The following is a 26,706-nucleotide window of genomic DNA, read 5'->3' on the forward strand; positions in this document are numbered from 1 at the left end:
AGGCTCAGACGGAAACTCTCCGACGATCTCTTCCAGCCTAACCCCCACGACATCTCGACGATCGCCGATCACCCGCCGCGGTGGGTGTAATCGCAACCGGAGAACGTCAGAAGTCGCGGATCGGATTGGACGGTTGGGATTTCGAATTGCGGGAAGAGAGATGGAGAATGTGGATTCGATCAGAGAGTGAGAAGAGTCTTTCAATCTGCATTCAACGGAACTCAAAATGTTATTAGTCTCTCATCTTCTTCACCGGAGAGGTTAGTGATTTTATAAACGGTGTCAAAACGTCGCCGTTGAGTGAGAATATTACTTTTGTTGAAAGTCTTAAGGCCGAGAGGGATATGGTGTTAAGCCCATTGTAGTTTTTGAGCCCACCAACAGAGTATCAAATACGTTGATGAATGATTTGAAGCTGTGCATGAGGATATAGGGAAGAAAACATCGCTGAAGAGCAGAAGGCAGCAAGCATAGATATGGTGTATGTAATCTCTATAATTTGTCTTTTGCATACAAAAATGTTGAAACATCACACTAGCAAATTTGGTAAAGTTTACATTTTGAACCCCCTTAACCAAGGTTCCATTGCCAACGTGGCTGCCACTGCATCCGGCTAGTGTATTTCGGTTTAGGTTGTCTCTTTTGTATCTTATCCATTCGGTTTGGGTTTTGGCCTTTTTTTTTATTATATTTTTTTTATCAGTTATCTATTTAGTTACACCGAATTTTGATCAGATGAGATGATCTTCTGAGAAACGCTTTTATCTGATTGTATTTGATTTATATGAGAGAATAAAATCTTTGATCCTAACCTTTTTCGCTAGTTGATCTGTCCGACCATCTCGCTCCGAAGAATATGATACATACTCACTTGATACATACTCACGTTTTCAAAGTTATCTTGTTGATTTTTAAAAGTATCAATCTTCAAAACAAAAACCGGCTATTCTATCAGATTTGTGGTCATGATATTTCTAATCTTTTTAATAACTTAAAAAGTTGTTGGGCTTTTAAATACCATAACCTAATAGATCAGAGTACCACTAAATTAGAAGATTTAAAACAATATAGTTTTATTCAGGAGCTAAATGCATGTCATTACCTTAACAGACCAAAAATATTCATGTATTGCTTTTCTACTAAATTTTTCCTTCTCTATAAACATTAAATTTTTATAAATTAACTTTCAAAAAAAAATCTTTCTATAAATTATACACATACACCTGATTCAAGTACCTGGTGAATAATCTCATCGCATATAATGTTTGTATTTGTTACACAAACGCTGAACATATGGTATGTGAGCACTATGTTGAGTTGCCAAACAGCCTGTTTAGATATAATGAACTTATCAAACACGATTTTAATGCTTGTCTAAACTGATTGAATCTGCAAACGAGATTTGAAATTCTAGGAACTAGACACAAATTATCTCTGCAACGAAAGTTCATTGTTGTGATTTCAGTTCTAGAACTGTTCATAAACATTGAAATTTTATTTGTCTGCGGTTTTTATTTTCTGCGATTTTTTCTGAATCTAGCACTTTCTTTTATCTCTCTTTTTACTTTCGGTTATTTACCACTTTTTATTTAGTTGTTTAGCTTAATTTGAATACTGAAATTTATTATGTAAAGTCTCTGTGAATTTGATCCAAGTGATACATCAATTTAAGGATAATTTGAACATATCAATAAGAATGAAAACTTAATTTATAATTGAGATCTTGATAGAAATCGTAAATAGTAATAACAATAATAATAATTTATAACTGAAATCATAATAGAAATACATTTTTAGTAATCCAGAAATACATTGGGTTATCTTTGATCAGTTCGAATTATTTTGTTTACAAAGTCGAAGCAAAAAAAAAAGATGAGAAATAAAATAAATTATGCGTACACAACTACTAGTTTTGGGGAAGAATTCATCATTTTAGTAATTTGCCTTTCATATTTAGTATATGAGAACAGGGAAAATTTATAAGTACATAGTTAAATTTGGTCATAACCCAGGACATCAGCCAGAGTTAAAAAACTAGGATCTAAGATTGAATGAATTAAAGCGGGCCTAGCCTAAAAACCAGAGTGCCGGAGGATAGTTGAGGCTGAACTTCAAACCGCCCATAGCGACGGTGGAGCAATTAAAATGGAGTTGAGCAACTGATGAGAAGATCACAGAGGTTTAAGTAGAGGCGAACCAAAGCTGCATCATCTTGGAAAAACTCCATTATGGTTCATATGGAATGTGAGATGGCTCTAAACTATAAACTACATTTTCTCTATAGTGGTGCCATTTTTCTTTATTTTTAACTAATATTAATTTGACAATAGATTTCTCGACAAGTTTTAGTGGAGTATTTGACATTTGTTCTATATTTGGTGCTATCTTCATTATCTTGGACTCATATTGAATTTGGAAAATACTTCTTTTACACGAAACTAATAAGTAGTACGTATTCTGTTTCGCTTTTGAAACTGTAAGTAAAACGATTCACAATATTGCTGCCATGTGTAAAAAAAGGTAAAATGAATGGTAAGCAGTTACACTAAGATCCTCTTTAACGTTAATTTTACATAGCTGTTGTTTCATGTGACCAACATCATGAAACTTGCACACTCACAATTTTCATGTATATATAAATAGCATTCGTTGCGTGCCACTTATTTATTCGTATTTAAGAAAGAAACCATGGTTCTTACCTCCTCAAAGGACGAGATCGACGTGAGGGATTTTGTGTTAAACAAAAGGAATGGTGTTAAAGGTCTCGTCGACTTTATAACCCTAAACACACTTCCTTCTCCATATATTCAACCTCCTCACGAACGCTTCACCTCCGAAAAAATCATACCGTCACAAGTTCCTGTCATTGATGTGTCTGATTGGTTAGACCCACGAGTTCCTAGAGAGATCTGCGACGCAGCGGCTAAGCTCGGGGTGTTTCAGATAGTGAACCACGGGATAGCTCCGGAGGAGCTAAAGGCAGTCATTGCGGCAGCTCGTGGCTTTTTCGACCTGCCGGCGGATGAGAGGAAGAGATATTGGAAAGGAAGTTCGATGTCGGAGACGGCGTGGTTGACAACAAGTTTCACTCCGTATAAAGAGAGTGTGTTGGAGTGGAGAGACTTTTTCAAGTTTCAGTATCCTCGTGAAGGACATGACTTCGCTACTACATGGCCTTCTCTATGCAAGTAAGTAATTTTATTTGAATAAAAAGGTACATGATTTGTACGCTTTTTTGGGTCAAATTCATAGAAAGTAAAAGCTACTCCCTCCGTTTCTTAAAGAGTGTCGTTGTGACATTTTTCACACAGATTAAGAAAGTTGTTGAAATATATGTAAATTGTAATTAATTATACCTCTTTGACCAATAGCATTTTAGATAAATAAAATTATTTATAAAATCAATGCAGTTTGCAATTAATTTTCAGCTAAAGTTAGTATAATTTACATTGGAATTGTAAAGTGACACTCTTTGTGTAACAGAAAATGAGCTTAGAGTGACACTTATTATAACAGAGGGAGTACTAATTAAATTGGTGTTAATTGACAGATGCAAATATTATTAGTATATTAGATCCTATTTTTAGCAATTATAATTACACTTATATTGTATATATAATTGAAATATACAGCTTTACTGAGTCTGTTTGTTAGATCATAACTCAATTTTTTGTTGGAATTCGCTTTTGTTTTCGTTAAAATTTTTAGATCAATCGGATTGTTAAAATTCATGAGAAATTTCTTTTATAAATTATGTTAATTTATTTTTCCTTTTCATTAGCTTTATTTTATGTTCGCCGTCTAGATTTATATGTTATTATGTTTTATATTATAAGAAATTTGAGTGAGAAAGTAAAAAGATATATAAAGATGTTATTTAAAATAGATATTATATTTAATTTAAAAAGCAATTTAATTTGCCTATCATGCCACAGCGCAGCATTTGAATAATACCAAATACATTTATTTATTCACATAGAAATGTGAAATCATTTTATACTTTTAAGTAAATAAATCTTACATTTAAAATTATTGGTTTGAATATGAAAATTATAAAATTTGTATAGGGAACAAGTGATACACCATTTCGAGAGGATCAAACCAATCACCAAGAAGATTTTAAACATACTCATCAACAATCTAAATTCAGTCGTAGATGAGTCTAATGAAGACGCACTAATTGGAACTATGAGAATGAACTTCAACTATTATCCAGAGTGTCCTGAACCAAACCTGGCAATAGGAACTGGCCGCCATACAGACATCAACACCCTCACTCTCCTCATACAAGAAGATGGCGTCTTAAGCAGCCTATATGGTCGAGCCAGCGAGCACGAGGACAAATGGGTTGATGTTCCTCCAATTCCGGGAGCCATTGTTGTTAATGTTGGAGACGTATTACAGATATTGAGCAACGGTAAGTATAAGAGCGTGGAGCATTGTGTATTGGTCCATAAGAGTTGTAGCCGAATTTCTGTCCCTATTTTCTACGGACCAGTTGATGATACGGTTATCGAGCCATTACCGGAGGTGCTAGAGAACAATGAGGTGGCTCGGTACAGAAAGATTGTGTATTCTTCGAACTATCTGAAGGATGTTTTGGGAAGACCCCATGATGGAAAGAAGACTATTGGATCGATCAAGCTACCATGATACAAGATACATAGATTTATATAAAGATCTATAGCTAAAAATCGATCCTACTAATATCTTTGTGATCACAAAAAACTATCTTATGTCTAAAATGTATATTCTCTTTCAACTTTATGTAAAATATGATACATTAAGAAATTACTTAAGTTTGATCCTATAATTTTTTTGATAAAGGTTGATCCTAGAATTCAAGCATTATACTGCAACTTTTCAAAAACTAAACCCATATTATATTTTTAATACAAAAAGATAGTAAAGAAATAAGTGATCTTAATAAAATTTCCATAAAAAGCTTATGGAAGTGAATCCAATTGCAATCCCTCTAAATCACAAAGTTAGTGAAGATATTATAACTTCTAATAATAAATAATAATAATAATTATTATTTATTATTATTATTATTATAGTAGAACATCTATAAATTAATACTCGATAAATTAATAAATTCCGCCGATCCCAATTAAGGCCGGTTCAAAATTTGACACAAATCAATAAAATAATAAGATAATATTTTTTTAGAAAATTCTATGTAAATATATGGTCCTGCTAAAACTATAAATTAATAATTTTTGTGTATCCATATATTATATAAGTAAGTATCTATTATTATATTGTTTGTTTAAAATTAACTATGAAATTATCTTTATATTTTTTAACCTTAGTATTTTTTTGATGAGATTTAGTAATATTATATCGAAAACCACATTTAAGTTCTATGCAATATATATTGTATACACCAAATAATCTAATAAAATTTAAATAAATGTCAAAAAATAACAATTAATGTCTATATAGTAAAATCAATTATTTTTATCTTAGAATAAATATATATTAAAATATAAAAAAATCTAAAATAAGAAAACTTTTGTAAATTAATATTTCTGTAAATTAATAAAATTTCAATTTACCAACATTATTAATTTATAGAGTATCTACTGTATTATTATTATTATTATTATTATTATTATTATTATTGTTCAGTTCACAAGATACAATCCAAATATCAAACCGAGAATTACAAAGATGAAGAAAACATGGGCATAAAAAAGTAGAGAATAGAATTAAGAATTTGAAGCTGATATGAAAGGGTTTTTTAAACCCAAACTAGGAGTAAGAGATATGGAACTAGTCCTGATTTCCATGTCTTATGAGGGAAATCGGCCAATTCATACCTCAACAAAAGACCACGGTCTCGATCAGTACATACACTCGGACCATGTGTTAAAACATATATAACACATAATATATTCAAATGTAATACATCAACCAATAAAATTTGGCTTTTACATACATTAATAAATTAAACGTTAGTAAAAAATAACGGAATCTGAGCTGTCCTTTACATATTGATTACGTGACTTTTATATTTTAAATAATTAAAAAAAAATCTACAACGGAACCCGGGTCTGAACAATATTTCAACATGTACATTAACCACTGTGTCAAATACGATTTATTGATTATATTCTCTGTTGTTTCATATTTATAGCTAATGAATGTTTCTTTCAAATATGACAATTCTCTCAAATAATTATTTAAATAAATAAATAAAAATGATATTTTTAGTTTCTGAAATATATGAGTTTCAATTCAAACTTTTTCATTTTTTTTTAATTTTCAAATTTCTGAGACTATTTTTTTATTACAGCGGAAACTCTAATTCTTCAACTACAGTGGTTTTATTAAAGGTAAATATAGATTTATATCCTTATGATTAATTAATATAAACTTAGAGTTTAGAGTTAATTCAAGGGTATATATTTATCTTTTTAATGACATATTTTTGTCATTTTAATCCCTAAAGTATGTTTGTAACAACAAACTTTTTTAATGTTATTCTAGGATATTTTTAAAAAATTATTCGAGAGAATAAAATGTTTATTTTTCTTAATTTAAAGAATTGTTTGTGAGAATTGCCATATATATAAATAAAACACTATAGAGAAAACAATCAACAAATCATGTATGTCATAGTGGTTAATGGTCCCATTGAAATATTGTCCTGGCCCAGGTTTGAATCTCCTTCTTTTCCCTTATAGATAAAGTTTTTTTATTAATTATTAATTATTTAAAATATAAAAATCAATATTTAACGGATATCTAGGACTATGTTATTTTTGACTAACGGATAAACGATCAATGCATGTAAACGTTGAAATTTATTAGTTGATGTATGAAATTTGAGTATATTATGTGTTGATGTATGTTTTAGCACAATGTTTGAATATATACTGATCAGGACCGCGATTCTCCGTTGAAGTATAAATCGGCTGATTTCCCTGTCTTATGGTATAACCATGTTAAATAGATTTGTACTCTCTTTTTTTTCTTAAAGAAAATTAAATATTTTTTTGGAGATGGTCTAATGAAAGTGTAGGGATGGATATTGAACAAAATATCAAAATTTGTGCTGCTTTTTCAAAAGTCAAATTTGTGGTATATTACATAGACCATTTATCTAGGAAGTTTTTTTTCTTTTTTCTAGTATATATCTAGGAAGTTTGTAGTGTACCCCTCCTACGAAATCTTTTGTAAAGCTACCTAGTCTTTAATGGAGCTGATGAGCACACTTTTTTTCTAAACTGAGGCTTTCAGCAAACTTATATTCAGGGTGTAACAATTGATAAATTTAAAAGGACATTCATAAAGAAATTTGATATTAATTAATTAGTACCCTGAGTTACAAAAATAAAAATAAAAATCAAAGCTAAAGCTCTGGTTATAGAATTAAATCCTAATACAAACCAACAGGTCCAAAACATTATGCATGCAAGTTCATGTTAAAAAACTAGATATATATATCTTTTTGTAAACTAGATAGATAGATATATCTTTCAAACTAAAAATTTCGAAAATTGTTACTGAAAAGAATCATTTTAAATTATTTTCAAACTTAATTATAGTTTACCACCAAAAAATGAATGCAAGAATTGTGTATTTTGTAGAAACAGCTAAAATGATACAAAATTCAGGAAAATGTAAAACTTTGTGTGTTTCGAAAATATCATAAGACCTTACTAAAATCATATCTCAACTTACTACAAAGAACTTGGTAAAACAATTCCAATATCATTGCAAAGACACTTTCAATGTAAATATGTACACACTTCTGAAGATAGATATCTCGAATGAAAACATCAACATAAATATCATACTATATTCTCTATATTACATAAACAACGGCAATGAACTTTAAAGTTAAAATAATCAAGCAATGGCGTTGCTTGATCTTAAGAATCTTGGTGACCATGGATTACACAATTTAGAGGCTTTTGAAGAGAGCTTCTTCTTCAGGTATTGTTTCGCTGATTCTTTCCCTAATTCTTTGCTGCTTTCAACATCTCCAAACGCTTCCATGGCTGATTTCAAATCTATATAATTTTAAAATAACATGATTATATTGTTTTTTCTGAAAAAAAAAAATTATAGTTTATGGTAGAAAAGAAAAATAAAACTTGCCTGTAAACGGCCACGATGAATTTGACTCTAAAACGTTGTTGCTCGTCTTGAATTCACGTAGCTGTAAGAAAAATAATAAACAGGTTCAGACTAAACCAACATCGATTAACGTTGGAATTTTCTAAAACAAAATGTCTTACCCAACTCGGTGCACTACTCGATGAACTATCCCAACCGATATGTGACACGTGTCGAACATCTGTAGGATAACCTATATCCATCTCCTCATCCTTCTCATCTACAAAAAAAAAGAATGTCTCATTAATTCATTTTGAATGATTAAAATGATCATATGGCCATTTTAGTAAAGCTAAACTAGAAGAAACCCTTGATGTCAGAGAACAGAAACACTTGAAGTTGTTCTGATAAACACAAGTTATCATTTATAATCGATTGCAATAAAAAAATCAACCGATACTGAACACATGTAATAAGTTCATAATCGTTTATATGAATTGGCCAAAGGAAAATTCTAAACACATGTAACTATTTATAATCTATTTACCAGAAATGTGGGAGAAACACTTGAAGCTCTTCTGATAAATCCCTTTGAATCTTGTTGACATGCTCGAATCCGAGACACTTGGACGATAATGTCAAAAAGGTTTGGTTTACGAAAGGAATGAGAAAAGGAAAAAGACCAGAAATGATTGGAGATGAAGAAGAAAAGGAACAAAATGCTCTTTTGTTCAAGATTGGAATGATATGTATAATGCAATAGTAAGACAAATAAAATATAGGGGGAGACATGAAAGAGTAGTGGTACTATTAAATAACTATAAACTATATTCTTTTCAATTATTCGAAAATAATTGTTTATTTTTCAAAGGGAAACAATGTTTTATTTCAAGAATGTTGTCTAAAGTAAACTAGTTAAAGGTTTAGGTGATCAATTACCCATTCCACGAGTTTAGTTCAACTACTAGACCCATGGAGGAAAGGTAGACTCGAATCTTAGCCGTTCGAGGAAATCAGCAAAGTTGCTAAAAGCTAATGAATAGTTTTCAGAAGAAAAAAAAGTGGTTCAACTATATAATTTGCTGCTTTAGTAGGAAATAGCTTCTATTTTTATTTATCGACTAAGCCAATATAAATGTTCAAAAAAATTAAAACTAAACCAATATATACGCAAATGCAATCAAAGATTTGTTCTAACAACTTGAAAAAGTATGCGATGGATGATATACTCTCTCAGGTCTCAAGTCTCAAGTCCACAAATTTTCATTTTTCCTGTTGAACCGATATCTCTGCTTGGTTCCGCAACCGCTCATGCTTTGTTTTCGACCTTTGCAAAAGTTATTATCGTGATTATAAAATGACTAATAATTTAACATAATTGTAAATAGTTTTTTACATTGAGAAATTTGGTCACATGACCATAAGAAAGCACAAAACTACCATAACATCAATTAGGTTATGATATTTATATATTAATTGTTTTTTATCTTCCCTCACTTCTATTTTCAGCTTTCCTTTTTAATTAACTTTATAAATTTAAAAATTAGTTATTCGAATTTTTATATACCTATAAAACCATATTTTTTTGTATTTTTTGTATACTGCATATTTTGAATTTTGTGAAACTAACATATATTTAAAAAGTTGAATATATACACTTAAAATAAAATTTTGTTATATTCTGTTCACAAACTTAGAATAGAATTGTAACTATACAAAGCGTATAACTAATCACCAACGATTTATATATTATACAAAGCGTAAACACAAAAAATATTGCTGTCAAATCAAATGATTAAGCTTAAGCATTTTTTATAGATTTGGAAATCTACACATTTTGAGATACTTGAGTTGTGGCCTTCACGTTTATAAGTTCCTATAAATACTTAGTCAAAAAAAAAGTTCCTATAAATATACAAACATTTATGTATAAAATGTAAACTTATGTGTATATGCAATCGTCATTGTCTTCAATTGTAGATTTGTAATAACATACAATGTGACTAGGTGAGACAGCTGTGTTGTTTTTGTTTAAATGTGTTGAAAATTGTGCTCAGTCACTTTCAAGACACCTCTTTTTTTTTGGTAAAATTTCAAGACACCTCTTGCCTAAATCTACTATCCCGTCAGAAAAAATGTAAGTGGTTGCAGTATGTATGTGTGGGTTTATTTTCGTAAAGAGTAAAAATCAATTTCCTAGGAATGATCAGAATATTTGTTCAAAAAAAAGGAATGATCAGAATATTTGTTCTAGTAAAATTTATATTGCCGTAGCACCAAAAAAAGAAGTAAAAGTTATATTGCCACTGTATTTAAATTTTTAAGAAAATTTTGGTTTTCAAGTTCGGTTTAATTAAGTAGATAAAAAAAAATTCTGGAAAAAACATTTTAAGCTGTACCCCAGTCACACCTTTAATCAAATCAAATATTAGATGTGTGCAATGTAATAAAGGATCCCAGATTTAAAAAAATTGTTACTGGTTTGATTTGAAAATCAGTTAGTTTGGTTTCCTTTTTTTTTTTTTTAAATCTAATGACAACCTTACCAATCTTAACCAATTTCCTAACCAAACTAATCAAACTACCTAGAACTTTGAAAAAACAACTGAGGTAACTAAAAACGAATTTAACCAAAACATAAAACCCTAAGTTTTAACCAAAAATAAACTGAAACCAAAAACTTAGACTAATGTCAGTAAAATTTTCACTAATCGAAATACCCAAATGGCAAACCAAATTTTTGTTTGTTTAGTTCATCACAATTTTTTTTGCTAACCAAACTAACCGAAACTGAATAACCTGAATAAGGTTAACCCCCAAGCTTACATCGTGCATTGCAATTAGCATGATGACATAAAAGAGCTAATCGCTTTGTGGAGCCAGAAATTTAAAAACTAAAGGGCCAATAAACCGAAATGCCCAAAAGGGAGTTGGACAGAGTAGGTAGTTATAAGAAAATATCAATATAATTAAATCAGGATTTCTTTTATGGATTTGCCCCGATTTTCCTTGGCATATTACTTTTTGTGCCATCAGTTTTATTTTAAAAACTAAAATTCATTAAGGGTAATTTAGTAACAGAAATGTCAACCGCATGTTCTACCTAAAATGTCGCCATTATTGTTTTGATTAATGTGAATATGTATATGCTAATTTATTCTACACTAACAATTAGTTAATCGTGGCCCTTTAAACATTGCAGAAGAATAACAAGAACGTATTAGACCATTTTCTTATTTTGTGGTACTGAACGATTTGTTTTTTTTTTGTTTTTTTTAAATGTATAGAACGAAACATATAAGAATGAGTATATATATACATATTTGTATAAATTGCGATGTGAGTAACATAATATCTTCTATGGTAATTTTAAAAAACAATTTAAAATTTTAAAAATATATAATTTTTATTATAAAATAATTAGATTAAATAATTATTTTAAAAATTTTATAAACCGCGGATAACCGAGGAACGGTGTCGGTTCAAATTATATGTTTGCGGGTTATGCGGCTCATATTTTTTGACCAAAACAAAATTGAAATCCGCAGGTTGGCGGATTCAACCGTCAACTAGTCTTAACCGAGCGTGTACCAGATCAATTTTTAAATTGCTATTATTTAATAAAATATATTTTGATTAAAATTTACACACAGATATGATTACAAAAAAATACAAATATAATCACAAAGAAAATACAAATATAAAAATTAAACTAAAACAAAAATATATTCGCCCTTTAGTCATATGGATAAAGTCATAAAACTACTATTGGCTGTAGATCCGTTTGAAAAAATAGTATCAACGCAACAACAATCAGAGGTATAAGCCAATGTCTAAATTTTCCCAGGAATAACATGGTGCCCACGCGCAGAAGCCTCTCATCTCGAGTAGCTAAAGCTAACAAAGGTATAAAACGAAACTTTATCTCTATCCTATGAGATTGGATGAAATAACTCATATATTAAACCGTTCTTGACTCGGGTTGATTCTCAAACAGATAACAACATGAGATGGTTGTAAATTTTCCAGAGACATCAAATTGAAAACTAATTCCCTTGAGCAACCAAGTCTATCTGGTGTCAGTGAACGAACCCCCAGAAGATTAGTTATTTGGGTTTCGAGCTGCCAGATACCCTGGATTATTAAAGAAAAAAAGCAAGATCAACAGCAAAAACAAAAGGGTCTTATAATATTTCTCTTATCTTATCTAAAGAGTCAATATTTCTCTTATCCTAATAATTTAACAATGTGAAGATAGACTGATTTTGTGAAAGCTTTGGAAAAAGATCAGGACCTTCTGAAACATGGAGCCTACATAACATTGAACAACGTTGTATGCCAACTAACATTGACTAGTGTAGCAGTAATGAGTATACAAACCATCTGACATTTTTTGCACTACACTGATTCAAACCATTCGAATTAAAACGCAACATGTTCAGAGATGTTTTCCGAGACCTAAACCCATTACCTTGTAAAGGACGTTTCTTCAACGCCAACTCGATGGCAAATACGGATGAATCCCATATCCAGTCTTCCAATTATCCAAGTAAACAACTTTCTTCACAGCCCACAACGATACGAGCAGAGCCAAAAGAAGTGAGGATCCAAACTTGAACAAGCACATTGGTGACAAACACCAAGAGCAATCCAACCGTGAATCCGGTCAGATCCAAGCTGCATTCCAGATCCTTGGTAGAAGAAAACAAGTTTGTTCAGATCATTATGATCCTGAAGAAACATTGGCATTTTCCTAACAATGTTGTGCATTGTTCCTGCCACGCTGAAGAAATAGATGAAGCTAGCACCTGCCAAAGCCTATGGTCATGCAAATGGAGAATATACGACATTTTACCTTTTAGAAGCTTTTTTCTACAACATTTAGTTAACAGATAGAACAGGATGTTCCCGGTTAACTTAAAATTCATGATAATGACTCTTAATCTCTGTCGATGAGAAGTGAGAACAGTCGACAATTTGGTTTCAATATTTTTGGAAAGACTTTTAAGAAGTCCCCCACCCAGTGCAGGCCAAACCTTAATAAACCAATATTAAAATGATGAAAAGTTGTTGGGGCACAAGTATAGTTGACCATTCGTATTTTCTTGAGCTCCAAACACATCTGGTAAGCAGTGTTCCTCAAGTATATGTTTCTATATATGTGCATAACTGTAGATTCTACAATTCATCAAGTCTCGAATCCAAGTAAGAAAAATGAAGAGAGAAGGTTGTCAACACGGTGTTGTTCGGACATTGATGATTCGTCCTTCAGAATTAAACCCGCGACCCGCAAACCAATTCGTGAACCAGTTCGATTCACCACCAGCTTTTGGAGTATTTGCCAAAGTGCCATCAAAACCGACCAACCACTCGAAATTCACGGGGAAATGTGAAAGGTCCAAGTGCAGTGATTGCCATGTCTCACCGGCTAAAAAGTCGGCCAACAAATCTAAAGGTGGCCGTAAGGAACAAGCAATGGCTTGGTCTGAGGATAAGCTAGATTGTCTTGTGTATGATCATGACAATTATTATTAATCATCTTTTTTTTTTCCATCAATGTCTTTTTCATCCAATTATTATTAATCATCATTTTGTATTTAAAAAATAATAATAATACTGTAACAAATAATCATATATATATTTATGTGAAGGTTGTTTTTATATATATGTTGGAAATTGGAAAAAAAAATTCTGTAATACCTAAATCTCAACCTTTTATGTTTTCTGTTTTTACTTTTTTTTTTTTTTTGACATTCTCCCATACCAAAAATACATGAGTAACCCAATACAAAGTTTTGGTTTATTTTTGTACAATTTTTTCATAATTTCTCAAAGGTTAAATAATCAAATATTTAAGGGAATTAATATTTATATATTAGTAATATTTAAGAATTTTACGTGAGATAATCTGTGAAGAGAAAAAAAAAAAATCTAGTAATGTTACCAATGATAGCTATTTTGCTATTTGCGGGTGCGCCAAAATAAAACGTGATTCCGCCTCTAGCCGCGCGTTTTAACCGACAAACGGTAATCAGAGATTCCAGAAAAGGAAAAAAAATAAAGTTACTAATAAATACGGAGTTAGCTTCTCTCTCTCTCTCTTTCGTGTCGAATCGAATTGGGCGTTAGGGTTTCTTCATCAATCAATCTCTTGGGAGACGACGAAGATGGTGTGCGATAAGTGTAAGTCCTTCAACAACCTCCTCTTATTTTCATCTCACATCTTCAATTCCGTATTCGTATCGATCATCGAACCCTAATTAATGATCTCTAAGATTCGATTTGGTTATCTCAGATCTGTTTAATATTAGTGCAGAAGCGTGAACCTTTTCTCTGAATCTTTACTTTTGTTTTAGGCGAGAAGAAGTTATCAAAGGTGATAGTTCCAGATAAGTGGAAGGACGGTGCTCGTAATGTTACCGAAGGTGGCGGCCGCAAGATCAACGAGAACAAACTTCTCTCCAAGAAGAACAGGTAACAACAATCTAGAAACTTCGAAAATAGCCATAAAGGTGTAAGCTTTGGGGATGTTTGTTATTTTCATGTCTGATTCTGATGTTTCTTTTTGCTTTTGTAGATGGACACCTTACGGTACTGCTACCACCAAGTGCACGATCTGCAAGCAGCAAGTGCATCAAGATGGTAAATATTGTCACACTTGTGCCTATAGCAAAGGTAAAAATATTACATACCTATCTGTTATACTACCTCTAATTAGATAGCCATGTAAGGGTGTAACTCAATAAACTGATTCATGGTTGTGCAGGAGTGTGTGCCATGTGCGGGAAGCAAGTGTTGGACACCAAGATGTATAAGCAGAGCAATGTTTGACCATATCTACTAGTTTCCACCCTTGCTAGCACAACCAGGGGAGACTTATCTCTGTCATGTGTTAATTCTCTGTACCTCTCTCTCTTTTGTTTCTAGTAATAACAACAAACAAAAGCTTCCTTCATAAATCCTGATAGTTCTAATCTTTCGTATTAATCATTGGGTGAACATGAAGTTAGTCAAAACCGAACCATGCCAATAATCAAACGTGATCCAACTTGTATACGCTAAACTGAGATTTGATTTGTGGTACCAGTACAAGTAATGCCGTCTCTTCTCGTAAATGGTTTGTTTTTTTTGTTTACATATCTTATTAACAACAAAGTAACAGATGTTCCTCTGGAACTTGTTTAATTGTCATGTGTATCCCTCATTTCTGCAAAAGTAGTTCTCAAGATTCTGCTTTTCCCATAGCCTTCTCTGCACCAGATCTTCCTTCTCGAATTCATCTGACAATCATCACATTGTATTAGAGTCTGATCTTTCATCCACGTCTTGGGTTGGTTCGGGTGTGGAAGAAATAGAATAGTCAATGCGTCAAGAGACACTCCAAGTGGTCTTCCCATGAACATATCTCCATACCCAACTGTTGTACCATACTAGCAGCTAAAGGACACAGAGAGTTGAATCAGTGATCTTGATAAATGGAAATGGGAGTCCGAGACATTTTCAAAAGATGAAACCTTGATGATGTTGTAGGGGTAGGAGAATGAATCGACTCACCGGTTTTTCAGCTCCTTTGATTTGCAGGTTGAGTTCATTGCTTTAGCTCTTCCTGTAGTTTCCTGCCAAACCAACACACAAAAGCCGAATATGATATTGTGACTCAGTCTCTAACTCAAACAGGCTATAAAATAAAGAGATCGACTCTTTACAGGTAAGATCCGACAACAAAAGTCTCTAAACTCATATTTGCCATTTTCTTTATTATTTCTATGTTGACTCAAATGTTTAGGCAATGTTTTTTTCATCTTATGGATCAGTCTCCGTTCTCACCAACCCCGTTTCCACATCCACAGAGTTCTCATATAAACGTCAAGATAACGGCTCAAAACCAAAACCTTGGCGCTTACTACAGAGAGAAACGGGTTGGGTTTGGGTCGACAGTCGACTAAACTCATTTGACTCTTTTACCAGGACCCACGAGCTGGATCAAATGAATGAGCCTTACGTGGGTCAACAATGGCAGTGAATAAGGACCGCGTTGGATGAAGATGGGACGAGGTAGGAATCAAGGGAAGGTAGTGTTCTGTTTAGAGGTGTTTAACACGTGGCACAATAAGAGTCATAGGATGCACGCAAACTGTTATATTGAAGTTGGTTGGGACGGCATGTTTTGCTGAATGGGAGCAAATATGAGATGTCGGCTGATCTTACTTGACTAGATGTGTCAGATTTTGATTAGTTCAGTATATAGGCTGTATCTTGATTGATGGAGTGTAAAGTAAAAAGTTATTCAGAATGTTGCTAATTCAACAACATAAATATAGATTGATCTAATTTTTGAAATCCTATTTACAAGGGCATATACTAATCGTTGTCTGTGTATATGTTTTACCTATTTTTTTAAACTAAAAGAAGTTCTTTAAGCGATTGGATGTTTATGGTTGGATAAAAGTATAAGCACTGCACGACCCAGGTGACTTCCCAAGAGGCAAACAGTTGAAGATTACAATAATGTTATTACGAATGATCGATTACGACTTTTTACCGGAAAGTGCACAACTCATAAAATAAAGTGCATGAAAACCATACGATATTTGCTCCAGATAATGTAAAGAACCTGTTTGGTCTAGTTTCTAATAAGAAAATAGTCGTAGAGCTTAAGAGATTTTTTAAAATGTTTTCTCCAGACAATAAGACTTTAGTGATATTTTCTTAATCAGCCACATGGCTTGATATATAAACTTGTACAAAGACAAGTTGTATATCTGTCCAAACAATAATTGTAACTTGTCGATTAATTTTCCCAGATTCAGGTTCAGAAGCTTAAATATTTAATACAATATCCATCATTATGCATAAATATTCTAAAACACTCTTAATTATAGAAATGTTTTAAATTTCTAAGTCAACAACATTTGTTGGATGCAAAGAAAATATATTCATGATTATGATCAACATCTGAATGGTCTGGGAGATCGAATACAGTATCTATTTTAAGACTAAGAAAATTAAATTTAGTGAGATAAGAAAGTTTTCTTAATTGAAAAAACCAAAAATTTGAGATTAATATAAATATGAGGCTAAATAAATATGAAATAAAAAACTGTAAAATTATTCATTCACGTAATTAATATACAAACTCTGAAAGGATAATTATCTAATCAAAATTTCTTTTTTTAAATTTTTTTTGGCTTTCTTCAAAATTAATTCGTATTTGTTTACGACACATTTATATAATATCTTAATAGTATCTTAATGTTGGTCCAGTATGCTACTCATCTGCACATATATATATAACCTTTTTTTTTTTTTTTTTTTTTTTTTTTTTTTTTTTTTTTAGCAGAACACATATATATATAACCATGATTTATAATTTAAATAGTACCTTCTGATGGTTTTTCTATTACCTATTTTTTTTTGTGCAACCTTTTGGATGATTTTTCTATTACCTGATATCTCGAATTAATGGAGTATAACGATTGGGTATTATTGAGTATGTACGGTCGTTCTTAGGGGTGAAATGCGATCTACTATACAGATTATGAGATGTTTTAGGAGACATTATTCTACACAAAGGTAAACAACCTTAAGGACCACTGAGAGAGAATATATAAGAGATTTACATTTCTAAGGTTTTTTATGTATAGATCATGCATTTCTTAGAATGAAAAGAAAGTTTTGAGTTCGTTGATTCGTATATTTTTATATGTATATGATGTTTGCCGACTTTATAAAACAGAAATTCGCATATATTGCAATCATGAGGTTTTAGAAAATGTTTATAAGAAAATGACACGGTTGTTATCTTGGATAACCAAGTGGTGGTAATCTAGCAGTAATCTCTTGAAGTTTGGTGTATATCAATCACGTATTAGATTTTCCTTAGGAACAACATAGTGTTGGGAAGCGAAAACCAATTCTTTCTGAACCGTATTTTCATTATTATTGTTTCAAGATTTTGTTTGAAGCCAGTTTAGACTAACTACTAGACTAACTTATCTCTAAGTTTTGATGTGGATATTCTAATAAACAAAACGACGATTGGTATTGATTGTAAGATTTACATATATAATAGCTACATAATTATAAATTTATAATTGAGTTTTTCTTGAGAAACTTTTAAATAAGTCTAATAATTACAAATGAGTGGATGCGTTCAAAACGAAAAACGATCAAAAAACAAGAAAAAGTCATTGTTTTTAACGATGTTTTTTTTATTGAGCCACATGGACAGAAAATTTTAAAGTATTACAAGAAATCAAAACATAAAATAATACCAGTAGGTATTTCATAAAAAAAATGGATAAACAGTACCCGAAAAATTATCCAAATCAAAGAAAAACAAACACAATACACACAACAAAGACAATAGTCTTATGAAGGTATGCGTTCTATAGAAGGCTAGAAGAGCAGTTAATGCTTCTGCAAAAATCAAGGATTAAAATTTACAACGTCTCTCTACTCTCTACGATGGAAACTCGTCAAGAGAACATTGGACAATTTCTAAAATTGATATCTTCTCATTTGTTGCTAAACCATGAACTCAAACCTTCTAAACTGTTAATTTGGTTCTTTTTTATCCACATTAACGGCTAAAATTCATTTTTTAAAAGAAATAAAAGATAATCAACACAAAATTTTAAGAATAAATTAAAAGGTTCTTTCACCGTTAATATAAGGGTTTAAAATTTGGTACAAACTATTTAATCGGTTATCCAAAAACCGGAAAACAATTCTTTTTGTAAAAGTAATCCCGAAAACAATTTAACCAGTTAGTTGAGCAAGTTAGTTCGTGTACACGTGAAGGATTCGTTAACATCTAGTTTATAGAGTCGATAATTAAGTATCATATACTATTATTATCAACTGGTCGTATATGCAAACAACGAGTTTTTTTTTTGTAAAAAAAGGTATATTTTTTGCCAAACATAAAGCGAAACATTACACGAAGTATATTTTCTGCCAACTCATGAGTTTAAAGATAAGTATTACACTATTAAAACTCTTAAATAAAATAAATACAGATATAAATACTAGATTGATTTGACAAATACCTGCTCACTTCCATCTAGAAAACATTGGACAAATCATAAGAATGTCACCGTTTGATTAAACATATTAAATATTTTGCTTATGACCAAAAAAAATTATTTGCATGTCGGGTTTATGGTATAATTTCTTGCATGTGGGTTGACGTAAGAAAAATTATACATATATCTGCATGTGGTGGAACATGGGGATTTTCAAAAGAAAAATTTAGGCTTACCTTGTTGGTGTATATAAAATTATAAATTGTAAGTACAGGTTTCAACCTTAAACCAATATCTTTTTTTTAACATAGACCAATACCTTAGACCAATATCAATTGAAGGATAATATAATAAATTTTATATTCTCTTAACAGTATTTATATATTTTTACCAAAAAAAGAAATATTATTTATATATGTATATATAATGCAGCAATTCATTGTAATGAGTCATTTGTTTGGTTTATTATATTATTTATTTTACAATTGATGAGAAACAAAATAAAAAACTCTATTTATAATATCTCAATGAAATTATATATAAATATATTTCTCGAAAATAATATATATAGAAAAATAATATATATAGATATTTCAAAATTTATTATATTCATGTAAAATTATTTCATGTGAAGTATTTTGTATGCATATCACAAAATTAAGATATCTACATATTATTTTATTATCTTTGTATTTACTGATATTATATTATTTTCTTTATTTACTAATATTTTAGGGATAAAGATGCTGACAAGAATGAATAAGATAATGTCCAAAACATCTATGTGGCATGTCTCAGCACTTTTCTCCCCACTTGCAAAAGCTCTTTCCTTACTTGTCAAAAGTTGATTGGTTCTTTACGTTTTCATTTATTTGTAATTATTTTTCTTTTCCTTTTCTACTTGACAATGACATGCATAACTCTCTCTCTCTCTCTCGAATTGCTTCTCCTATTTAAACTTCTAAACAGAAATGTCACACACACATAAAAATCTCAACATCTTCTAAAAACCCCAAAACTTTTAAAATTAGAAAACAACCCCAAACATAAAAATGAGAAACAATCTCGTCCCTCTAACTCTCTCCTTCCTCACCATCACCATGCTTTTAACTCCATCAATGGCAGAACCAGAACCTTCCTTTATCTTCCTCCCCATCCATCAACTCCTCAACACAACCAGCTCATGGCTCGACTTTCCGACCAAATTCAACCAACCAAAGATCGAACTAACCGCATCAACACTCATCGCCGTTGTACTCTCTTTCCTCGCCGCAACTATCTCAAGCGCCGGCGGTATCGGCGGAGGAGGGTTATACGTTCCTATAATGACTATCGTCGCCGGACTCGACCTGAAAACAGCTTCAAGCTTCTCTGCTTTCATGGTAACAGGAGGATCCATAGCAAACGTGGGGTGCAATCTTTTCGTCAGAAACCCTAAAGCTGGAGGCAAGACGATGATAGACTTCGACTTAGCTCTGCTTCTTGAACCGTGTATGCTTCTTGGAGTTAGTGTCGGAGTGATATGCAACCTCGTGTTCCCAAACTGGCTTATAACGAGTCTCTTCGCCGTGTTTCTTGCGTGGTCGACGGTGAAGACGTTTGGAAACGGGGTTTATTACTGGAGGTTGGAGTCGGAGATGGTGAAGGTCAGAGAGGCGAGTATGGTCATCGGAGAAGAAGATGAGAAGATGGAGAGTGTGAAGTTGCCTCTTTTGGAAGATTATGAGAGACCAAAGAGGTTTCCATGGATGAAGCTTGGAGTTTTGGTGGTTATTTGGCTCTCTTACTTTGCAGTTTATCTTCTTCGCGGAAACAAATACGGCGAGGTAACGATAACATTTAGTTAATCAGTATTGGTATTAATGTTACATTCATTGAACCGTATTCAATTAATTACGACTTTTAAGGTTATGAGATAAAGAAAGGAAAAAAAACTTTGCAAGTTTGTGGAAATATCCAAATATTAAATTATTTGGTAATCATGATAATATAGTATTTCGCTAATTTGAGTGAAGCTTCCTTTTTGGCATCGAGTGAAACTTCCTTTGTCACGTCTCACGAGTTTTTTAATTAGTATTCGTTTACTAAATGCTAAATTCATGTTACATTACTAGTAAATTAATAATCCACTCATGATATGGATTATCATTAATAATGATTTGTAACAAATTTTTTGTAAGATATGACTCAAATTTTGTTCTATGTAGGTTTTGACACTAAATTTAATTATTTTCATTATATATTATGATAATTATTAAATCGAGGATTTTACAAAACATTTATACAAATTTTCAAGTTCATAAAAACTCCTATATATAAACTTGTTTCAATGATAGCAAAACACATTTTTAGAATTTTAATCCTAAACTCTCGAATATGTAAGTATTAATGAATACTTGGTTAAACACAGGAATTTCTACAGTTAGTCTTGTATTCACTTTATTTCAAAAAGTTAAATGTTTCTTAAAACTGTTTTTCAAAAATATAGGTGCTTCATATTTTTAGGCAATTTTTACTATTTAATAATGATAAGTTATAAAACTACAAAATTGATTGTAATTATTAAAATTCGATTGGTCAAAATTATAGAAAACTAGTAATCATGGAAAATAATATATTTATTATTAGAATTAAATATATTTTATATGTATTAAACACACAAAAATGCATTTTCTAGAAATAGAAGAAATAGTATTTTAAATACAACTAGATTCTGACCCGCCCTTAAACAAAAATACAACTAGATACAACTAGGGCGGGTATATTTTTTGTTTTATTTTTTATTTTTAAATAATCTTTATATTTTTGTTTTTTTTAGTTATATTTATAATTAATAATAATTTAATTTAGTATAATTTTTGGTAAGTATATTAAATATGTCAAGTTGCATAACTACACATGTCTGCCATATGTATTTCAGAAATTATTTTTAAACTTTATTCCTAAATTTGCAACATATTATATTTTCTCAGTAATTATCTAACATAATTAGTGAAGAATGTTTGTATCCAAAAAATCTATCTCGGAATCGACTTAAATATCAAAGTCTCATACTATATACCCAAAAACCAATATCAAATCCAACCCGCACCGAAAAACTGAATAAATTTTTTGAATTTTTTGAAAGATATTACTTTTAATATATGAGAGGTTAATTATAAAACCCAAGACATGAAACGAAAGAACTAAATAATATCTAGAAAAATTGATTAATAGAATAGATATTATTTTTCTTTTAGATTTATGAAATTTAAATTAGATATGAATTTTAAAATATTTTAAAATAATTTTAACGGGTTATTCGAATCCGAACTAAAATTTTAAAAATACCCGAAAGGAAATGAAATATTTAATCCAGAAAATCTGAAAATCCGTATAGATCTTAACCGAACTCGAATGGATACTCAAACACACTATATAAGATATTGTATAGGTTTGGACATATTTATACAAAACCAAATAACCAAAAGCAAATGTGAACCAAATTCATAAATAATCAAGTGAATTCTATATTTCTGGAACCAAAAAGTTAAATTTGAAACGGAATCAAACTGCGAATCAAATAGATATCCAAAATTTTAAAATAAAATTATATACCCACCTACATTAATTTTCTAAATACCTAAATATACTAAAATTTATTTATAAACAAAATGACCCAGAAACAATTTTTAATCCATAAATTTAAAATTATTTGAATTGTTCTATATTTTTATTCAAACATACTGATATTTAAAGTTGGTATAGTTATGTATTTATTTGTAAAAACAGTTATTGATACTATAAATATAAATGTTATTAATTTTTATTGGTAATATATATAAAAAATGGTGTCAGATATGGGGAAATCAAAGCATATAATAGATGTGTATGTAATTTTTTTTCTTTTCAAAATAGTGCATCCCTAAATTATAGAAAGTAAATGGGAAGGGAAGTTATAAAATATCACAAGTCACGTTATATTATATATGTTAATTATATTGGCAGTTAGTTATTTCAAAAAGTAGATTGTAAATAATTGGATCTAACATGTATCAATCGGTCATGCTGTAAAATTAATAGAATAGATTTCCATGTCTTAAATATGGTTATTGTGTCTGTTAACTAATGAGGAACGTGATAATTATACAGTAGGTATTTATATTTGAATAATTAGGTGAAATTTAAGAGGTTAAATGATAAGTAAATTAATCACGTTTGAATTGTTCTCATCTACCTACATGCAATTTAGTTTTATTGCTTTTAAAAAAAAAAATCTGGGGGAGGGTGGATCACATGTCGAAGATGCGTTTGAAAAGCGATAGGGAACTTTTTTGGTTAATAGCGATGACGAACCCTTTCACGTGAAAACAGACTATCATCAATGATGTGGTTTCTAGATTTTGGTCCTATGTCGAAAAATTCGTGTCTTTTTCTTCTTACTATCTTTAATAAACTTTGCTCTTTTTAAGATTCCGTAACCTTTCAGAGATGCTTGGGCTACTATTTTGTTTTGTTTTCTATATTTTTCTTCTTAAGAAAAAGTACACATGCAAGTAAATTCTTGGTAAAAAAATATCTAGATTTGTTTTGAATTCTAAACTATATGTGTTCCTTTTCACTATGATTTGGTTATTTTTATTATAATTTTGGGTAGGGTGGATTCTCTTCTGAAAATCTAGATACTATACAAAATCCAGTTGAACTTTTTCCTACCATTTTTCGTTTTAGGAATGATTTAATTAAATCATATATTAGTTTTATTTGTTTCTCAGTTTTGTTGAATAATCTTTGGTAATATGACGACTTTATACTCTAAATAAATTTTAAAGACACTATAAAAGATACTTTACGTACCAACTAATGAACACTCCTCTTCAGTACTAAGTAATTTACATTCCATTAACTTAAGAACTTCAATACTTTGCATTTGCAGGGAATCATATCAATCGAGCCATGTGGAATCACTTACTGGCTCCTCTCATCAACTCAAATACCCCTCACTCTCTTCTTCACTCTTTGGATCTGCTTCAGCGAAAATGTTCAAGGCAGCCAATGTTGTGATCACCAAGTCCCAGTAAAGGTTCGGTTTCACACTACTCCTTCAAACACTTATTAGTTGCAATCTTTTTGAATATACAGAATTGACGAATATTGAAAAGAAATTTGCACGTGCAGGATGTAGAAAATCTGAGATCAAATGATGGAGGAAGATCAAACAAGTGCATGTTTCCAGTAATGGCTCTATTAGCTGGAGTTTTGGGTGGTGTTTTTGGTATTGGAGGCGGAATGCTCATTAGCCCTCTCCTCCTACAAGTTGGTATCGCTCCTGAGGTAATGTATAAGTTATTGGCTCAATCAAAAAGAAAGTAGATCAAGTAAAAAGACTCTGTTTAGTCATATTCAATTAAAAAACTATATTTTGATTTTTGGTGTAGGTAACTGCAGCAACTTGTTCTTTCATGGTATTGTTTTCATCGACAATGTCTGCGATTCAATACTTGTTACTAGGCATGGAACATACTGGAACTGCGAGTCTATTTGCGATTGTGTGTTTTGTGGCATCACTCGTTGGACTGATGGTGGTCCAAAAGGTTATAACCCAGTATGGAAGGGCTTCGATAATTGTGTTCTCGGTTGGTATCGTCATGGCACTGAGCATTGTGTTGATGACCAGCTATGGAGCTCTTGATGTTTGGAATGATTTTATCTCTGGCAGTTACATGGGTTTCAAATTACCTTGTTGAGACCAAACAAAAGGTTTTGATTTCTTTGGTTAATAGTTCATAATATATGTGTATATCCACCGTGTTCAATCCTTGCATGTTTTTGTTGCTCGTTGTTCCATTGTTCATTAGATTTTTCTACATTTTTGTATGATTTTTAAATCTATATTCAAAATGCACATCTCGTGCATTCTGAAATACATGGTCAAAATAAGATATGTTGTAAGACAAAAACTCCTATTATGCTCGTTGTTCGTTGTTCCATTGTTTATTAGATTTTTCCCATTTTTGTATGATTTTTAAATCTATATTCAAAATGCACATCTCGTGCATTCTGAAATACATGGTCAAAATAAGATATGTTGTAAGACAAAAACTCCTATTATGCTCGTTGTTCGTTGTTCCATTGTTCAATAGATTTTTGTATGATTTTTAAATCTATATTCAAAATGCACATCTCGTGCATTCTGAAATACATGGTCAAAATAAGATATGTTGTAAGACAAAAACTCCTATTATGCTCGTTGTTCGTTGTTCCTATTATACCCACCGTGTTCAATCCTTGCATGTTTTTGTTGCTCGTTGTTCCATTGTTCATTAGATTTTTCTACATTTTTGTATGATTTTTAAATCTATATTCAAAATGCACATCTCGTGCATTCTGAAATACATGGTCAAAATAAGATATGTTGTAAGACAAAAACTCCTATTATGCATTTTTGGATATTTTTTTGCCACAATTATATACAGCTTAAGAGCTTTCGTAAATAGAAAACTATCTCATTCCAGCATAACAACACTGCCTGGAAGATTCATGTTTACATAAGTCACACATGTACTAAATCTTACACCTTGTACCGTACCGCCTTTTTCTTTTCTTTTTTTTGCCAAGAATGTTAATATCATATTAATGATGCTTAGATTTTACAAACTAGGATCTACTACAAACTCTGCCCCGGCAAAAACAAATAAAAACAAGGCAGAGCTAAAAAAGTTTTGAAAACAAGAGATTACATAATCCAAAGAGACAGGAGAGATCGAAAGTTCTTGCGACTCGTCCTGGCTAAAATCGTATTCTTAACATCCCTATAGATCAATCCCGTAGTGACGCTAGTAGTGGCGAGAGTGCTGTTGTGGAGCGCTCCGTTCCGCTGCTTCCAAAAGTGGAAAACTGTTGCTTGTGCCGCAATCTTCCGGAGTGTAGATGGTCCGAGGGAGTTTGATGCTCTGATCCAAGAAAGGAGTTCCTGCCAGTTCATAAATGGTTGGCATGAAGGGTTTAGTCGCGAAAGTACCTGAGTCCACACCGCTCTGCTGTGATCACAAGTGATAAAAAGGTGGTCTCTGGTTTCCGGTTCAACTGAGCAGAGGCAGCAGGTAATAGGAACATTCATCCCCCAAGAGACCAGTCTTGCTCTGGTTGGTAGTCTATCTAAGTTAGTCACCCACATGTTAAAAGAGTGTTTTGGAACAGCTCCTTTAAACCAGACGCAGCAGATGTTTGAATATGCGAGGCTAATAAAAGTTTGAGATTAATATTGAACTGATCATTTTTCTTAATTATATTTATTTCCAAAAACCTTTATAGAGAATAAGCAACACATTACAAACACTGGAATTAAGCAAAATCGGTGCAAAAAAGAACTATTCAACTCACAGTCCATAAGACGATACAGACAAGTAGCTAGTTCCGGTTCAGATTTCGTTCTCATTTCTTGTTCTGAGTTTACTCTTGGAAAGGACGACAAACATCCCACTCTCCTCCAGAGTAAAATCTATCACACAATACTAAATGGGGATGACTGAAATGAAGGGCAAAGAAAGCCAATCCACAACAATTGGAGCCTACACTAAGAGGAAAAGAAACACAAGTCGAGGGAAGCAAATAATCCACATCAATTTTG

The 26,706-nt window shown here is 31.4% G+C and overlaps 5 protein-coding genes across 5 annotated transcripts; 4 read left to right on the forward strand and 1 right to left on the reverse strand.

Moving 5' to 3' along the window:
• The first annotated feature begins 2,688 nt into the window (after positions 1 to 2,688).
• Positions 2,689 to 4,807, forward strand: LOC130501963 (feruloyl CoA ortho-hydroxylase F6H1-3-like). The gene is made up of 2 exons (XM_056996777.1): positions 2,689 to 3,188; positions 4,068 to 4,807. Exons 1-2 carry the CDS (start codon positions 2,689 to 2,691, stop codon positions 4,651 to 4,653), a joined length of 1,086 nt encoding a protein of 361 aa, XP_056852757.1. The 3' UTR covers positions 4,654 to 4,807.
• Positions 4,808 to 7,702: 2,895 nt separating this feature from the next.
• Positions 7,703 to 8,836, reverse strand: LOC108826532 (CRIB domain-containing protein RIC9). The gene is made up of 4 exons (XM_056996776.1): positions 8,618 to 8,836; positions 8,253 to 8,350; positions 8,113 to 8,173; positions 7,703 to 8,024 (listed from the first exon to the last, which is right to left on the reverse strand). Exons 1-4 carry the CDS (start codon positions 8,676 to 8,678, stop codon positions 7,861 to 7,863), a joined length of 384 nt encoding a protein of 127 aa, XP_056852756.1. The 5' UTR covers positions 8,679 to 8,836; the 3' UTR covers positions 7,703 to 7,860.
• Positions 8,837 to 13,284: 4,448 nt separating this feature from the next.
• On the forward strand, positions 13,285 to 13,605 carry LOC130501964 (uncharacterized). Its single transcript, XM_056996778.1, has one exon. The coding sequence runs from the start codon at positions 13,285 to 13,287 to the stop codon at positions 13,603 to 13,605; it is 321 nt and encodes a 106-aa protein (XP_056852758.1).
• Positions 13,606 to 14,096: 491 nt separating this feature from the next.
• Positions 14,097 to 15,057, forward strand: LOC130501962 (uncharacterized). Its single transcript, XM_056996775.1, has 4 exons — positions 14,097 to 14,253; positions 14,427 to 14,544; positions 14,648 to 14,745; positions 14,837 to 15,057. Exons 1-4 carry the CDS (start codon positions 14,238 to 14,240, stop codon positions 14,899 to 14,901), a joined length of 297 nt encoding a protein of 98 aa, XP_056852755.1. The 5' UTR covers positions 14,097 to 14,237; the 3' UTR covers positions 14,902 to 15,057.
• Positions 15,058 to 20,080: 5,023 nt separating this feature from the next.
• On the forward strand, positions 20,081 to 25,038 carry LOC108824043 (sulfite exporter TauE/SafE family protein 2). Its single transcript, XM_018597374.2, has 4 exons — positions 20,081 to 20,923; positions 24,013 to 24,159; positions 24,255 to 24,410; positions 24,515 to 25,038. The coding sequence occupies exons 1-4, from the start codon at positions 20,150 to 20,152 to the stop codon at positions 24,821 to 24,823; spliced, it is 1,386 nt and encodes a 461-aa protein (XP_018452876.1). The 5' UTR covers positions 20,081 to 20,149; the 3' UTR covers positions 24,824 to 25,038.
• The last annotated feature ends 1,668 nt before the right edge of the window (positions 25,039 to 26,706 follow it).

Source organism: Raphanus sativus, unplaced genomic scaffold (assembly GCF_000801105.2).
Source record: "Raphanus sativus cultivar WK10039 unplaced genomic scaffold, ASM80110v3 Scaffold0353, whole genome shotgun sequence".
Lineage (NCBI taxonomy): Eukaryota > Viridiplantae > Streptophyta > Magnoliopsida > Brassicales > Brassicaceae > Raphanus > Raphanus sativus.